The 18571-nt window shown below is 36.8% G+C and overlaps 1 protein-coding gene across 1 annotated transcript in view; it reads right to left on the reverse strand.

The window, feature by feature from the left end:
• Window positions 1-14978, reverse strand: part of LOC107091794 (inactive phospholipase C-like protein 2) — a 96293-nt gene extending 81315 nt beyond the window's left edge. Inside the window, exon 1 of the mRNA XM_015385950.1 lies at window positions 14299-14978. Coding sequence (XP_015241436.1) covers window positions 14299-14595 — 297 coding nt within the window. The 5' untranslated portion in view covers window positions 14596-14978. The remainder of the gene's footprint in view (window positions 1-14298) is intronic.
• Between the last annotated feature and the right edge of the window lie 3593 nt (window positions 14979-18571).

The following is an 18571-nucleotide window of genomic DNA, read 5'->3' on the forward strand; positions in this document are numbered from 1 at the left end:
TTACTACTCAGCTGGCTTCCAGGGTGATTATAAAGAATCTTTAAAGTTAGTTTTCTCCATAATGTTCTTTGCAAAGTGCCAACATTCCAATGGTCATTTCTTCTTCTATTATTCTATTTGTACGAGTTTGATATCATTGGAAAGCCTAGACTCCATTTATCAGGATCTGTAACTCAAAATGACCCTGGTTTGCCTTGGCCTCTACAAGTTTAATAAAACATAACCAAGCTTTGTGCAGAGCCCATAAAAGAGTTTGCACCTGACATTCAAAATGACCAAAATAGACCTAAAACTGACCCAGAAATCAGTTTTGGTTTGATAAATCACATTGCGGATGGAAAGCATTTCACATGTATACCCTCCACCTATAAATTTCCAATATATTTTCATTAGCATATCATCTTCAAAAGAAGTTTCTACCTACTGCCACACTATTTTTGCAACTACCAACTGATTTGTGCCTTGTATGAAGATAAACTCTGAAAGTTATAACACATTTTCACATCTTTTAATAGACTCAAACCTTTTGAAGTTCAGGCCCTTACTGAACCCCCTTCTTTAAAACATGATTGCAATGGAGAAAATAATACTACAACACAGATACGTTTTTTAACTCAAATATTCTTCCCAGGAAAGTGTCGGCCAATATCCGATACGATCTGTTGAAGGAGTTGACTTTATACCTTGTCATGTGACTAAAGGCATCATGATTGACATAAACATTATTAAAAAAGGTATATTAGCAAAGATAAAGATCATTGCTAGCGGCTCTGTGTGCAATCACTAGATCGCTCTAACCATATTGATATCAATAAAAATTTAAAATAAATTGATTAGTGCATCTCAAATAACAGCACAGTTCAAACTTATCTGCATGTAACTGATCTGATATTTGACAAAATGTTTTAATTATGTTTTATACATAATTTTATTGCAGTTACACCTTTTGATCAAGTGAAGTTAAGGGATATCGATCAAATTTATTTATTTTATTTATTTTATTTTAGAGTTTGCTGCAACTATTTATATACTAGGGCTGGGCTGTCAAGTGTTTCGGTGTAAGAAATGTTACAGATAACTTCAAAATCCACAATGGCACCCTTGTTTGCACACTAGGTGTGAGCGGCCACTGGGCTAGTGTAGAGCTGAACGATGTGAGTCAATCTCAGCACACCCTTAAAACAAAGTACTGAGCTTAGTTTATACAGCAAAGATAACTGTTTTTCACTTTGACATCAAATAGCAGCTAAATAAACATTAGACTTTGCTTTACTGATATACACCTTTTGTTCCGGTCCTCCACAAGTCTTTTTTTTCCTTTTTTGTCATTTCTAAATGTGAAATACTCAGAATTATAACTGATAACCTAGGACTGTTGTAAAACTTTGTTTAGGTTTTTTGTGGCAGAAATTATATCTCTGGTGAAAGTTACTATGAAAACAACTGTCTTCTCTCAAAGAGGTGTGAATATTTGTTAATTATTGATGAACTTGTTTACATAGAAACACTTGTTCCCCTAAACTCAATCAACGCTACACACTGACCTTAATTCTTACTGATTACCTAACCGATGTCCTTGTTTCATGCTTAGCTGACCTTTTTATAAAATCAATCATGACCTCACAGTTTCCTTCATTCATACCGCTGTGTTCACTCTTCTAACTTCATAACAAAACAACACTGGAAAAAATTAATTGGGATTAGATGACTCAAAAGTCATTTACCTTCTCCCCAATTCAAAAAACCCTGATAGCAATTTCCACATTTTTTATACTATGCTGAACTGCTGTGTGTTTATATTCACTCACTCTGACCTGCTTGGGATTGGGATTTTTACATTATGCAACAACGTTAATAAGCTACTTGGGTAAATAAAAAAATCTTGGTGTTACAAGTAAAGGGCTGAAAACTTTACATTTAATATATCAACTAAAAACATACATTTTTGCATCACAGTTGTGAATCAAGACCGCTGCTTGCAACTGGGTGATTAAACTTTTACATCCAAGAGTTCTGCTGCAAATATTTAATGATTGATATACAGAAAATATAACTGGAAAATAAAAATTTAGGGTAAATATGTCAAGTTAATATAAGAACTTGAGCATTGGAGACTTGTGACCGATTAAGAACTTTCAGTTTAATCTTGCTGGTGAAGGTTCAGTCATCCAGGTCAAAGTCATTCTGAAAATATTTAAAAACAATCAACTGGACTTGGTTTAAAGTTTGAAGATGTTTTGCTTCCCATCCAGGAAGCTTTTTCAATTCAAAATGTCAGGAATAGCGTTGAGTTAGAGGCTTTATATAGTACCCATACCCATCTAAGTGTCTGAAAGGTTAAGGTATTAAATCATCTGAAAACTTACAATGCAGCTATTGATTTAATCCCTTCCCATTATTATCGCTGTCCCACCACCTGTACAGAAGAGCGGAGGACCTCGTCCGACAATCGCCTTTAACGACCGACCTTTCAGACACTTAGATGGGTATGGGGTATTGCAGTCCAACAAAAAAAGCCAAACGTCCCCCATTCCAAAAAGGTGGACCCCTTTTTATCTGTTCCACTTTTCAAGTTTTCAAAACAAAAAACAAGGCTTTGTTGGGCTACTCTATGAAGCCTCGAACTCAACACTATTTCTGACATTTTGAATTGAAAAAGCTTGCAGGTTGGGAAGCGAAATGTCTTCAAACTTGGAAACCAAGTCCAGTGGATTGTTATTAATTTTATTTAGGAAATTTCAGATTAATCCTTTCAGTCTGTGATCTAAGCATCAGCTAGACCATTGCTTAGAATGGAGAGACCTGTTTCTGATTTTATTAGGAGAAGAAAAAAAAAATGAGATGCTTCATTTCCTATTTAGCAGTGTGACACTTTATCCGAAATAATTACCCACAATGCTGGATATACTAATTTCTATATCTATCTACTAATATCTACTAATTTCTTGGGGTTATATTAAAAAAGTTTATTATAACCAGTAAAACAACCTTATCTAATAATACAAATGTATATATAATCTTTTTTTTTTATTGTACTTCTATTTTCAATTGTATTTGGAGAAAAATGACCTATAAACTATTGAAAATCATAATGTGTGGCCACACACAAATCTGATCAAAGTCGGCATGTATGTCCCAGAGACATACATACCAACTACAATATGATTAATGGAGGGTGTTGTGTAGGTGCCTGACTGGAAATAGGTTTGCTTAAACTTACATTTCAATGTGTGATTAAGGTGCCGCCTTAGATTTAATTAGTTTGTTAACCTCATAATTATGTCACCAGTTTTTATTTCAGTTATAAAAGCAATCCGTTTTATTTCTATTTACTTTATTTATTTGTTCTTTACTTTTGTTTATATATGAAATAACTACAGTATGACTAGGAATCTGCTAAGAGGGTTTCAATGTTTTCACCTGATCAACAGCATGTCAGTCTGTACAGAAAGCTTGGTCTACAATAGATGCCCAGTTCTGTTTTTCTTAAAACCACTGATGCACGCATGCAAAAGAGAAATGCAAATACAGTGTGCACCGACATGCAAATTATAATCTAATAAATCAAAGTACCAATTAAGGCACAGTCGGTTAATATGCATGTGCATTTTGTTAAGGTTAAAAGGACCAAAAATAAATATTGCTCAAAAACGGTGTGCAGGTGCACTCGCGTGTGCGTGTGTGTGAGTGCTTATGAGTTTAGTGGAATGCTTTAGTCACATGTCTGTATTTGCACTGCAACCTGCAAATAGAAACCCCGGGGCAGGACACACCAGGTCACAGCTAGCTTCAGAGAGGACACAGCAGCAGAAGACACAGGGTGTCCAACATCTTTAAATCAAAATCAAGCAGAAGGCAACAATCACAGCTGTAGAAACTTTAGGATTAATTGTAATAAACAGATATACTGTAAAAATATGCCTCATCCTTTATGGAAAAAGGAAAAGTAGGGTGTTAAAAATGCAGTATATATTCAGTAACATCTGGTGTTTTTATCATGTGGGTGTTGTGCTCCAGGATGACTAATTGATAAAGCCAGATGCTTACTTTTTGAATTTGTCTGGAGCCATGGCACTGCCAATTAAATTATATAATATTACCAGTGAAGCACACAAAAATCCATTAGAGAGATCTTATCCTTTGATTCAAAACATTTCTGACACAATGCTACAGATTATATCGTGATCAGTATTTGCACCACAGAAAACAAATCAGATCTAATTTCTTCTTCTACCATAAGAAGGCTTTTAATATGATCATTGAGAGGCCAAACAGGAAAATGAAACCAATAAATTCCGTGTACCAATGGCTATTATATCTGTTTGGTGAGAATTAATCGACTGGCACCAATTTCCTTATTTTTAGGTTAAACACTCAGACACTTGTATGTCAAACCCAGCTTATTCACCAATCTTATTTGCTACTGCGAAGGAAACTAATTTCCCCTCATATTTAAGGGCATTACTTCCTGTGCAGTTAAAGCCAGTTTGCATTATTTCACATTTATTGTTCAGTGTTTAAAAAAAAAGGTAAGATTGGGACATGAAGATTTGTTGTGGCCTTCCAACATCGGTTCTAAAGGTTTTTATTACTAAGAATGTTAGTTATTAAAAAAAAAAAAATAATATAGGTATGGTCCAAAATCAGATCCAGCAAATCAGGCTTTGCGGAGTAGCGCCCAAGTGGTTGGGGCATTGCGCTTGGAATCCTGAGGATCAAACCCCACTTCCACAGACTACCCCCACACTGCTTCCTGGGTACCATACAATGGCAACCCACTGGGGGATGCGTTAAATGTAGAGAGTTAATTTCGTTGTTCGGTACTTGTGACAGTGTAATGACAATAAAAATGCTGGGGAAAAAAACAATAACCCTGCACCATTAATGAGGCCATTAAAAGAAGAAAAAAAGTACACCACTTTTTAAACAGATGAGGAGGAAGTAAAAGCGGAAGTTCGTTATCACTATCCAACACAGCTGATCGGGAGCTGTCCCGTGTTATGGTGAGTGTGTTATTCAATTCTTTTTAATTTGGATTGAGCTGATTTCCTAATACATGTTTAGTTCATGTCCAGTTTAAAAAAATTACCCATAAAAAAAGTAAGACAGGAGCACAGTTTACTGCTGGTATGAGAAAAAGACTTGGACTGAAAACTCCTTGTAATGCACTAATCTGGTACGGTGGTTCTCCAAGGTTCGACAAGAGTTCATTTAAAAATGTTTTAGAACTGATTGGTGACCTTTAATTTATATTTCAGAAAGTTAGTTATTATAAGTTGTTTTTCTGATTTATGGAGGTGATTTATGAGCAAAGACTTCCGGGCTAGGGTTTGCTTCTACACTAAGTTTGGATATGAGAACATTTCTCATTAAAAATAGGAGTCAGTGACAGGAAAACTCAGACACGACCTGTTTGATCTGAAAATGATGGAGTAAGAAACAACAACTTATCTAATCTTCATTCTAATGTTTTGCTTCTAGCTCAAAATATTATCCAAAATAAATATTAATTAGCATTTTTAGTATTTAATCAGATGAGATAATAATATGTATTCCTGTCATACATTCTAATGATTTTGGAAGTGATTTTGATTAATGTCTCTGTTTTAGAACAGCGTAAGACTGATAGAAGAGGAGAGAGAAAGAAGACTGAATGAGAGTGGAGGAAAACTGGAACACTGATGGGAAGGACAACTGAACAGAAGCAAGAACAATCTATATGGAAAAGTAAAAAAAGAGAGCAGACAGGAGTCAGAAGGGAGTAGTGGCCTAGTGGTTAGGATATATAGCTTGGATCTCAGAGGTTCTGAGTTCGAGCCCCACTTCCACAAACTAACACTCTGGGTCCCTGAGCACGCCCCTTAACCCCACACTGCTCCGTGGGCACCGCACAATGGCAGCCCACTGATCCCAAAGGGGATGGGTTAAATGCAGATAGTTAATTTCGTTGCTCTGTACTTGTGACAGTGTAATAACAATAAAATGCTGGAAAAGGAAAAAAAAAAATAATACTTTTCCTCATGTTACTTTCCCTTTAGGGGGAGGCAGAGCTCTTTAGACCCCCAAAATCGGAAAGCCTTGCAAACCGCCCTTGACCCCTTCACTCTCACTCCCAACCCAGAGACAAAGTTCTAGTTTTCTATAAAAAAAAAACACTATTTATCATTTTTATTAATCTTAAGAAAATACAACCAGTGTTAATATACATATTCCTGGCTTTTACACTTGATTTTTGTTGATACTAATAAACTTGTAAAAATAAATGAAAACGTTACTGTCCCCATTTCCTAATTTCATCTTGATGAAATGTACTTTTTTTTTGTTGCTCAATAAAAGTATGTTTTAAGATAATTTGAGGTGAGAATATTAAACTTTAAAGCATCACTATATGGTCCATTTACAGATTTAATGCGTAATTAAAAAAACAAATTTCCAAAGTTAAAATCACCTTGGCTCTGCTCGGCGAGCTGCACCAGAGTTGACCCGCTAAATTACGTGATACCATTGAATGCAACATACAGACATCAACACACAGCAGGAGTCGCTTCTGATCTAAAAAGCCAAAACAACTATTTTTACATTTGATAAACATGGAGCAGCACTGATAAGAGGGATTCGGACTGATAAAAGAATCAAATAATAAAGCATACTTACTACACCCGGGGTTCCTTACACCTTGCTCTCCATTGTTTACTTTCCTGATTTCTGTCACACTGGTGAGATCATCGAAGCTAACCCAGTGGGATGGTGTAACCAGACATGCAGCCGCAGGGGGGCAGAGGCCACGCAGTTTGCCAGCTTGGAATTACACCCAGCCTTTTTTTTTTCCAGTGAGAAGGGAGCCAAATGCCTATTGTTAAATAGTTAAATAAAACTGCTCACGTTAAATTGGATAGAATATGGTGGGTTTGACTATACCCTTAAAAAGTATAGTTCCATGTTTCTATAACTAGAAAGTGTAGGTTAATACAAAATAAATATAAAGTACTATTACTTTATAAACACTATTTCTCCTTCCCCTCATCAATGGGTGGTCAAAAGCTTGAGAAGCCATTATAGGCGTCCCTAATTCCCTCCGCCAAGGTGGTTGTGTTTTTAGGAGAGCTTGAATGGGTGCTTGTCTGTCTGTATGTGTACGAGATAAAGTTATGGAGGTGTCCTCATGCCAAGAAACAATCCATTATATTTGTGTTGTAATCCATATCATAATCTGGATACAGGATTTTTTTTTTCAATTCTCTAACATTGAGAGATAAGGATGGTTACAAAACAAGCAGCTCCCCACTAAACCAGAGGGGGGCAGCAGTTTTATATTAACAGCCTCAGCATCGGATTCAAAAAGGCCGGAGATCTGCTGCTTGGTGGAGGCATACGCTCTCCGAGTGCTTTACTAGTTTTTATACTGAAAACTGGTAATCATGGCTTAAAACCTAAAGATTCACCATCAGTAAGTTTTATATAGTAACTTAGTTTAAAGTACAGCTGATGATAAACAAGTGGCTCTTCTGTAGTGGCTGTAGCATCCAACTTTATATCCCATTGAGAAAGATAGCTCAACTAAATGACTGGTATTACATTCCATTGTTATTCCTCCAATTAGAGAACAGCATTGTGGTTTTATTTTCTGTGTACTAAGCAGATGAAAACTTCAACTAAATTAAGTCATCCAATTTTGTCTATATCTTTGCTTCAGTTTATAACAAAATCAAAACATGCTGGGAATTTTACTTGCTCTCGGCTTGCTGCTTGAATTTTCATTTTACTTCCTATTATCTTTGCTTTAAATGACCTAAAGTACCTGCAGCCCCTTTTCCAATTCAGCCAGCACTGAAGATGAAGAAAATAATACTTTTACGCAGAAGGAATGAAACAACAACACATTTATGTTTTTCCACAAATTTTGCAATTAATTCTCTCAAGGCCAACCTTAAACTTGAAGCAACATTTCATCCAAAGCTTGGATGCATCTGTTAATATACTAGTAGTGAACTAGAAAAGTAGGATCCATCCTCTCCAAGAGAAATATTTTTTGCTGCAGGCACCTAATTTTGAACCAGATTGTTAAAAACCATAGCAAATACAAATTTTAAATGAGAGAAAACTTTATCATATATATATATATATAAAGCATACCTTATCTGTTTGATCTGATTGCAATGAGTTGGAATTGTTTGCACGCAGAAGCAAACCTCACTTCCTTCCTCCTACAAATCTCTGCTCTTGTTTCCAGTTACTAGTTAACTTCAAAACTACTTTTATGTCTGACATTGCAAAGACGAAGAGCGTCAATTTTTTCTTCAACTTTCATATGTGTAGGTGATAAAGGCTGATGCTGCTCTTTGTAGGGAGCCTGCAAATTTCCCCATTTTCCCCATTTCCCCATTTTTTTAAGTGCTTGTGCGCACGTGCACACCCTGTGGTGAATTAATCTTTCTTTTCCTCCCTTCTGATCTCAGGCACATAGATTAGTCCATCAGAAAGCCTCAGGCAGCATGAGGAGCAGCAAATGAATGAAACTGTGTGAACATGAAGACAGAATAGAGACTCCCTTTGGCAAACCTAACACATTGACTGTCTGAGTAAATAAAGCAAAGCTGTTACAAATGTTGGTGTGGGATTCACCTGCGACCATCATTGTCTTCTCTTTTTAATTAGGATGTGTATTGGATGAAATGCAGAGAAGCAGAGCTCCATTCCCTGACATCCAATAAACACTCAAATTAACACCACAATCTAACAGAATGCCTCTTAATCATCTGCTTATGAATAGCTTGATAAGTCTGCATAAAACCTAACCTACGACAAAAAGAAACATTTGATATTAAGCCTGAATATGTCAAAAAGTGACATCAGTAGGTAAAACTTTTTTTAAATCATTTCTTTTCTTGAGGGTTGCACATGGTTTCATCACTAGCTCTAATCTTTGTGCACAGCTTCATTTTTGTTCTGCCTGACTGCAGATTGACATGACAACAAGTGTGATCAAGGGGTAGGTGCCATATATAGGCACTAAAGAACATGCAGGAGAAAAGCCAGATCGGAGCAGTCCTTGCAGATGTATTATCCTACCCATCCAACAGACTGCTGTTCCTGGAGACCATCAGCCTGACAAATATGAGAATAACTCATCCTTACAACATCCGTCCTGAAGGGCGAGGATCATTCCACAGGACTCTAATGCATCTTCTGACCGGATCAATGTCCTGTTCACATTATTTCACCTCAAGTTATTTCTCTGACATACTGACAAATAACACAACCGCAGGCATTCTTCCTCCTCTGTAGTACCATTACTTTTTTTTTTAGAGATTCCCAAAAGAATAACTGAAAAACCGAATTCCCTCAAAACATGCAGGGATGACAATCAAATAAATTAATAAACAAATAAATGTTTTCTTTTCTGACTAAAATAAATTGTTTGTAAAGAGGAGACTTTCAAACATGGTAAACATTTTTACTCAAGCCATTTTTGTTCTCAGTGCAGTCAGTGAAAACTGAACACTCAGGCCTGTTAGAAGCTCTACCTTTCTATTCTTTGGTTTTAAAACTCCGGCGTAGTGAAGACAAAAAACATGCAACACCACAGAATATAGGGAAACTCCATAAAGACTCTCAAGAAATAGAAAAAAAATTCCCATGACAAGTCACTCATTCTCGCAGCTTCACTTGACAGCACTGAGGCGTTAATTACTCCTGTTTCACAAATACAATCCCAGCTTTGTGAGCTTTGTTATTGCTCGAGGAACGAGGGACCTTTAGTTAGATGAAAACTGTTTGGTGCTAAGTGTTAAATAGAAATATAAAGAGGTCTATTTCAAATGTTTGTCTTTCGCTGCTTTGTGGAAAGCATCCAAGGCAGGGAGCGATGATTCAGCAGCCCTAGATGTCTGTAATCACCATTTCACATCTTCCGCTGTCTCTTATTCTACGCAGTGCAGTTCTCTGTTTCTCCAAAAATATCCGAGTGTTGAGTGCAGCTTGCGGCTCCAGGAGACGTGGGAATCACTTATGCTCTTTGAAATCTCATAGCAAAGATATGCATTTCACCCCAAGTTTTTTTTTTTCGTTGTTGTTACTGTATCCTCATTACATCACATCCTATTCAATAGCGTGGGGATCTCTTTTTCTGCACATACTGTGTTAAAATGAGCGGGAAGGTATATAAAGCATGCCAGATTATCCCTTTTTTTAACTTTGTACTGAGGTGTCCTTGGGGTGATGAGTCAAACAGAATATTAGGAAATCAACAGCTAGAAGCAGAAGTAGTGGGAGCAAAAGGAGGAATATAAGACACCGATTTAACACAGATTTCATACGGCTACATTCTGGTCCTGGTGACACAGAGGCTTTGAATTTCACACATACCTTTAAAATATTCAATGTATACACAAATGATCGTAAAATACAGAAAAAAAATTACTTTATGTTCTTTTTATTCTTTGTGAAACTTAATTGGTTAATATAATTAAATGATTTTGTTACCAGACAGGAGTTAAAACAAAAGTAAGCTCTCAAATAAGGATTTTACTTAAAAACAACACATTTCTCCATAGGGTGGCTGGACTCTCAGCATTACAAATAAGTTAGGGAGTTCAATCATTAGACAGGGAGCTTTGAGAAGAGTCTCTGCTCCTCCACAGCGAAAGGAGTCCGTGGAGGTTGTTTGCCATCTTATCAGCAAATGTTCAGGTTTTCAGGGAATGTCGAACTGGTGATATGAGTTAGTTTTATGTCCAAATATTTTACGCTGTTTATTGTGATGAAGATAAAAATGACAAAAGATTGACTACAAATCCATCACTGAACCATCAGAGCCCCACAAATACAGCTTTAAAACTGCTCATTTAAATTGTGAAACTAGCCTTAAATGTAGCGTAGATAGATAGATAGATAGATAGATAGATAGATAGATAGATAGATAGATAGATAGATAGATAGATAGATAGATAGATAGATATTCTAACAGCTTTATTAAAATGTCGTTTTTAATTTTATGAGATTTTATTCTGTAAATATCTAATTACACCAACGAATTAAAAGAAAAGAGAAAAAAGACCAAGAAACCAAATCCTAAAATAATTGTATCTACTCATAAGAGTAACATAATAAGTGCTCATTGCTTTTTTTGAATTATTTTTACTGAATTGAAATGTGTTTTATATTTATGTTTTGTGTTCGGCCATTTGGTTTAGGTGATTAAGGTGCTTTATATATAAAATTGTATTCAATAATTGAGTAATTCTCATTATATAACAGCTAATATAATAAGATCTTAACATTTTTGAGGGTTTTTTGTTTCGTTTTGCATTAATTTGGCCAAACCTCAGGGTAGTTATTCACATCTTTTGTATGCCTTTCAACATCTTNTCTCTTCTCTCTAATTCATCTAAATAATACATTTTCCCAGATTTGATTGCTAACATCTTTTCTGTTTCTAACTCCAGGGTGAAGACAAAAGACATAGTAAAGTAATAGTAAAATAACCATCAATCTGCTTCTTTTTCTTCCCTGCCACCTGGAGCCATGAAGGAGCTGATCAGCTATCCACAGCCCAAGGTTACATAATAAGTATGTATTACAAATCCTCGCCTTTAGCCATTTGAAAGTCTCTCTGGCATGACACCCTCCCCCTGCTGAGGACATTAGAAGAAGGCAAAGCCGGATGTTAGATAAAGAGAGAAACAAGCAAACTCACGTCTTCCAAAATTTGCATGTTGAGGGCCATGTTAATGAGGTAATGGGCTGCTGTGATTGCTCGTGTGCTTACCTCGTCCCATGAATCCCTGCCCCTTCACCTTTTGGACCACTACTCAAACACACATGCAATGTGTGACTGAAATGCGAGTAGGTGTGCTGAAATTATGCATGGACCTTTCCAACTGAGTGTCCAATGCTCAATCAGTCTGCACCTGTTAAAGCTAATGTTTGTGCATAGTGTTGAGGCGAAAAATCAGGTCAATCTGATGAAGATTTGAATGTATGACCAATATTAGGCAGTAAAGTACATATTTTACTTACAAACTAACTAGACATATTCTATTTCTACTTTCAGAAGTTAAATTATATATATATATATATTTTTTTTTTTTTCTCTCTCTCATTTTACATACTAAAGTCCCAAGGGGGGCATTTGTATTTGCTGTTTTTTTGTACAATCGTGAATCCGATATACAAGCCGTATCACAAGCATTGGTCCACTGGGGCTTTTCCAGCTTATACACCATCCAAGTGCAACTTAAGTTGCGGTTGCAGAAACCTTCACAACGCTAATTGCTTCACACATCGAATCAGATGACGAGCTTCAGATCCAACATAGTAAGTTCATGTCTGAAAAGCTGAACAACTCCCCGGTAAAGTGGGCTGCAACATGGATTGTTTGTCTTAATAACTGGCATAAGGAGAAGAAGTAGCGTCAGTGGTATCTATGTTTGGATTACACTAAATGTTGCATGTTGAATAGCAAATGTTGAGCTCTGAAAGGCAATGCTTTATGCACAGCTCAACTGTCATACTTCTGTTCTCAGTAATAAAAATCTGTTTACAGCAAACTTTAAACTCTTTAAGTCAGTCTTGCAAGCATAGTTGCAATATTTTAACCATATTTATTGGAAGGAATTGTTCTATAATTTATGTGATGTATTGTTCACGCTACTAAAGAAGTGGCTCTTAAAAGAAGTTGCATAAAAAAATCAGGAGTTTCTAAAATAAAATGCTACAAAATCATAACCATCAACCAATCTAATGGTTGAAGAGCCTGAATAATGGATGAAAAACAATCAATATTTGTGTTTCTAATATTTATACATTCAAATGTTTAGGAGCCAAAAAGGTTTGCATTAAAAGGACAATACACATTTTATTTTAATGAAACAATTAATTGCAAATAATTAACTAATTAATTACACACCTTGAGATTACCAAATTAAAAGTTTTCATTGGGTCCCACTACAGTCTAAAGATATTCCCACTTCAGCAGTGGATTGGTGCAGCTCCAAAGCTCTCCTCGGTTTAGTTTGGCAGCTAGAAGTTTTCCGATGATAAAAATGATTGAACAGCGCTCTGTGTGACGTTCAAACCTAAGGTTATGATTATCTAAACTGCTTTACCTTCTCACAACTTTACCCCGACCTGTCAGCTGTGTTTCCTGGTTTTCACAATGCTTTTTTTTTTTTCTTCTTTTTTGGCATGCAATCTAACAAACCTCAAAAGTCTTCAGAGATGAGCTGGTATTAAATCGAGATAATATCATCTACACAGACTTTTAGGTGACTTCTGAAGATACATAATATCAAGATAAATAAAAACCCTCCAGATTTTTTTAAAATTCCAAATAAAATTAATGGCTAAAAAAAAAAGTAAAAAAAAAAAAGTTTTAAACTATATTTTATTAATCAATAGCTGCTTTAATGATAGGATGCACATGCCATGGTTTAAAAGGAGGGGTGTGTATTCTTCCCATGCATGTATTCAATTAGAAAAAAAAAAACATGTTATCTCAGTTTCCATGAAAACTAAACTGATATAACTAAAGTCTGCACAGTTAGGGCTGAATGTATAATGTGATCTTAAATTATGAAAAAATAACCTTGGTGTCTTGCCAGTGGTTTGCGGAAGACCAGTTAATTAACCTCTAATAATGAAAGCACTAATTAGGGCAGGGCTGCCATTAAAAATAATATCATCATCTATTACTGACAGGGCTAAAAGGAGAAAGATCATCTGCTCCAGACTTAGAAGTGAGTGTTATATTCAGAAAAAAGTTTGAAAAGAGGCCAAATTCCACATCAGCATCAAGAGCCTTAAAAAGATGTCAGGGTATTCTGCAGCTCACTCAATTAAAAACTTAGATTACCCCTGGGCTAAAGGTAGAGCAGATTACATTTTCATTTGCACATTATTACAGACCAAACCCATTTTAAAAAGGCTTTCTTGAATGCATTTACCTTTTTTTTCTGCAAAACCAGAAAAAAAACATAAACTAAATTCACCAGGTTTTGAAACTATGCTGCAAAAAAATGGATAAAAGTAACAGCTATGAAGTTTTGCAGAAACCTAAACTTTTACATTTTCTTTAAGCTAATAAATGCAAATTGGTTGCATGCTTTACATGTTCCTGAAAAATAACTTATTTTCAGAGTTGAAAAACCTTAAGTGCTGTAATTGCCCTATTTATTTATTTTTTTAAATAAACAACCTCTCCAAAACTCTCCAAAACAGACTACGATGCTGACCTGAGACAGATTTCCTTCGTGTAACCTTGGAGATCACTGACAGTGGAGATAAGCTTTAATCACTAACCTTCATTATGCCACAAGGTGCGTTTCCAGCTCCCTGGATTCTCTCCGCGGAATTATCACGACTGCCACTCCCGATCCGTGGGCTGCTCTGATCCCTGTACCGTCCATTGGTGTACACTCCTTCGGCCGCATAGCCTTGGGCAGCCCTGGACACCTCCAAGTATGACTGAGAAGCGGTGGGAGGCAGCGCGGCCCCGTCGCCGCCGATCACCGCCGCGTTGGTCGCGCCCTGAGCTTGCGGCGCGCTGATGGCAGGATCCAAAAAATGTCCCGTATCTGAAGCGTGTACCCCTGACATGATCCAGCGGACCTAGAGCAGAGCTCCGTCCCCTTCAGCGTAAAAACAACCCATTCCTTTATGAGCGCAGTCGATTAGCTGTGGTCCGGGGCAGCGCGCAGCAGCGTCTGGAGCTGGGCTGCTCAGGATCAACTGGAATAATAACAGACCTCCTCCGCTCCTGGCTCTCAAAGGGGCGTGCGCTCCAAAAACAATGAAAAACACATCTAGTAGAGACACACTGCTCCGGTGTTTTGTTTGCCACCTTGTACTTTGATTCTCTCTTTTTTTTTTCCTCTTAAAAAACAGTTTCACTCACCAACGCCTTGCTTGTGCACCGCCTCGCGTTCTGAAACACTTTTGCAGCGCATGCAAAAAAAAAAAAAAAAAAAAAAACAGCAAAGGAGGGGAGCGCTTCCCTTTTCATATACATCCACGGGACAAATTCAACACTGTGCAAAAAGCGCAATCGCAGTCGGCGCACAGACGCGTGTCCAGCATGCGCGTGCAAGAATGGACACAATTAAATGCAGCAGGCGATGCGCGCGCATTCTCAGTTCTAAAGCCAGTCTATCTGGATTCTCCAGAGGAAATCTGAAGAAACAAGAATCATTTTTACTTTAGCATCAGCATTTTTACTTTTTGGAGTGATAGCATTTTTATCAGATGGTTTAAAAGTAAAATCCACTTTTGGATAGTTACCTTTTGTCCAGTAGAGGGAGCACAACAACGCCTAAAAGATATAGTTGTAAAAGAATACGTTTAAAGTCTTTTTTTTCTTCCATGCAGCCTTTAGTATTCTTGGCAGCAAAAATTCTATTTTGGGACTATTGTTATTACTAATATTATTATTATTGTTGTTATTATTTGCTTGTTAATTTTATTAAATCTTTTTTTTCTGATTTATCCAGAGTCTCGGTTTTAATTCTCAAGCATTTGGATCACCAAGTCTCTCTATTTCTGTAGCAAAGAAACAAAGTCGTGTTACCAACAGGATAACTAAATTTTTTGTAGCATTTCCTTTCAGTAGCCTCACTGTAAAATGTTAGATGTAGTGAAGATATGGTGATTTAGCTGTTGATTTAAAAAAAAATGGGGGACAAAGAGTTTGGCCCCTAACATGTTCTTCTGTCTCTGCTTTTAACCAGTGTTCAATTTCCAGACCCAGTATCTAAACTAGATTTAAGTCTTAAGTTTTTACTTTTCTTTAAGCCTTTCAGACATAGATTCATCTAGGTGTACTTGAGCTGAAGGTCAAAATTACAGCTTTTCTTAGACTTAAAATAACTTTATTGTAAATTTGTTATACACAGAGAGCTACACAAAACGAACTATCGTTACGTATACAGTAGCTCTCATGACATTTCCATTTCTTAAAGTGCAGCAGTGATCAAATATATAGTTATATATATAGTTATAAATATATATATATGGGGGGGGGGGGGGGGTATGGTGCAAAAAAAAACCGCATTGATAAGGTCATTTTGCTGCAGACACTGTGTCATGATTTAGAGTTTTTTTCAACATTCAGGGTTTTTTTTTGTTTTTCTCTTTTTTCAGTTTTTAATTTTTTTCAACATTCAGTAGTCTGATGGGGAAGAAACTGTTGCAGAATCTGCTGGACCTGCATTGAATGCTGCAAACGTCTCTTCCCAGAGGGCAGCAGAGAGAACTGTCCATGGTGAGGTTGTGAAGGGTCATTTATGATGTTACAAGCTCGGGACCATCAGCGCTGGGATGAAATGTCTTTAGTGGCGGGAAGAGGAGCCCTGATGATCTTCCCTGCAGTTCTCACCACTCTTCTCGCATTCTTCCAGTCTGAGTCACTGCAGCCTCCACACCACACAGTGAAGCAGCGGGTCAGAACGCTCTCTATGGTGCTTCTGTAGAAGGTGGTGAGAATGGGTGGGGGCAGGTGGGCTCTCCTCATCCTCCGCAGGAAGGGCATTCGCTTTTGTGCCCTTTTGACCAGTGAGGTAGTTTTTACAGTCCAGGTGAGGTTGTCTGTGTTGTGCACCCCCAGGAATTTGGTGCTGCTGACCATATTTCATCTTTCACTTTTCAACCAAACGTAAGCATCATTTGGACGTAAATCATGTCATCTATTCAAAGTCTTTTCAACCACTTTTTTTTCCTTGGTCGGGGGGGGGGGGGTTCCATTAATTATGAGAAGTCATCCAGGTGATCACCTGAGCAGGTTCCTACTTAGAACCAACATGATTGACTCTCTGCTTGTTATTTGTTTCTTTCTTAAAATTCCTTGTTAGTTTTAAGACAGATCTAACAGAAGATGACCCTTCTCAAAACTTCTACTTTTGTCCCATCAACATTTTTTTTTCCAAATCTCTTGACCGTCCTTTTTTGTTTCCTTCCCTTGGTGCCATTTTACACAGACTCTTTATTATTGTTGAATCATTAACACTGACCTTTACAGAGTGAAGAACTGATAACCTGTCTGGGAAGTTTCCCTCACCTCTCATTTAGTCCCTAAGACAACTAGAGAAAGGCACCAGGCACTAACCCTGCAAGGATAAGGATGCATAGACAAAGCACAGATGGACTGAGGCCTGCTGCTCTGGAGGTTCTTTAAATCTTTATTGTTACCTCCTAGATGCACTGCCAAAATACAATTTGTGGTTTATGACCCTTCTCAGAAATGTTTTTGTTGTTCTTTTCAGACTGTAGATACCTACAGCAATTGAAGTCATACAAGAAAAGTGACTGATGACAGTTATCTCATGATTTGGCAAAAGAGAGTAACAGTTTTTTACACAAGGTCAAATGGTTTAGACAGCTTTCCCTCTTAAAAATGAAATAATCTTTTGAAAAATAAGCTTTTGCTTCTTCCATCCCCTTTTCAAGCCATGCATATAGTATTGTTTGTCATTATATGCATTGTAAAATGTGTGCAGGTTTGAAATAAACTTTTTGAAATGAAATGAAAAATACACTTTTATATCCATTTTGTTTGGATATAAAATCGTTTTTTAATTCAGCGTAAATGCAGATCTTATTTTAGGAAGTGAAAGCAAACAAGAAGTGACCGTTTACCATTTTATTTCGAGCTGTGTATTTATAGGATGAGAATAAGACTAAACTTTCTTACTTTCCAAACTGAGTAGATACAGTCGGATTACATGTTACAATTTACTAAATGTATCGCTTTGAAATATTGATGCTACAATAAAATATTCTTTTAATTCAAGGTGTTTCACAAATCATTATAAACAACATTCTCCATGTCTCTGTAAGCGAAAAACAATCTTCCTAATCCAATAAAACAAGTCAAACATGTATGAAATTCTGTCTAAAACATTATAATGGTTCATTTAGTTTGTTTTCACTCACCTAATACACCAAGGAAACTAACACATCAGTTTATACTCATCTATAATTTCACAGTATTACCCTTCATCAAAGATTCAAACATGCTTTTCCATCTCCTCACTTTCATTCTTCTAATGTATTGATTTTAAGACAATTACGAAGAAGGGAAATAAAAATCCTCTTGGCTCTGTTTGTTTGGATTCAGTGCATTAGAAAGCACACACTATGTTGTCCATTTCTGGACACATTCTCTATGCATCTGCTGCCCTTTCTATGGTCAGCCCAGCAAAGAGCCACACAATGGCGGGTAAAGCATTTAATGTTACATCATCAGATGTGACTTGAGCAGTAAACTGAGATAATGTGACTCCATTTATAACCTGAGGGTGCAAATCAAGTCCTGTTGAGCATGTCTGGGCAGAGTCCAGTGCAGCCGTGCATGAGCTAAATTCTGAATATAATTTGTTTAAATGTGAGGAATTATAGACAGAAATCGCACAAAGAAAACAAACAATATTTAGTTATTTTTTAATGTGATCATTTTACATTTTTAATTCTATGATGCTAGAGGTTCTATATGGATGATCTCACAGGTAGGGCACAAGGGGAGCTATTCACAGAGAGTCATTGCCAAAGAAGCTGACATCTCTCAGGCTGATGGATTCAAACA

The sequence above is a fragment of the Cyprinodon variegatus genome, unplaced genomic scaffold, assembly GCF_000732505.1.
Source record: "Cyprinodon variegatus isolate N-32 unplaced genomic scaffold, C_variegatus-1.0 Scaffold352, whole genome shotgun sequence".
Taxonomy (NCBI): domain Eukaryota; kingdom Metazoa; phylum Chordata; class Actinopteri; order Cyprinodontiformes; family Cyprinodontidae; genus Cyprinodon; species Cyprinodon variegatus.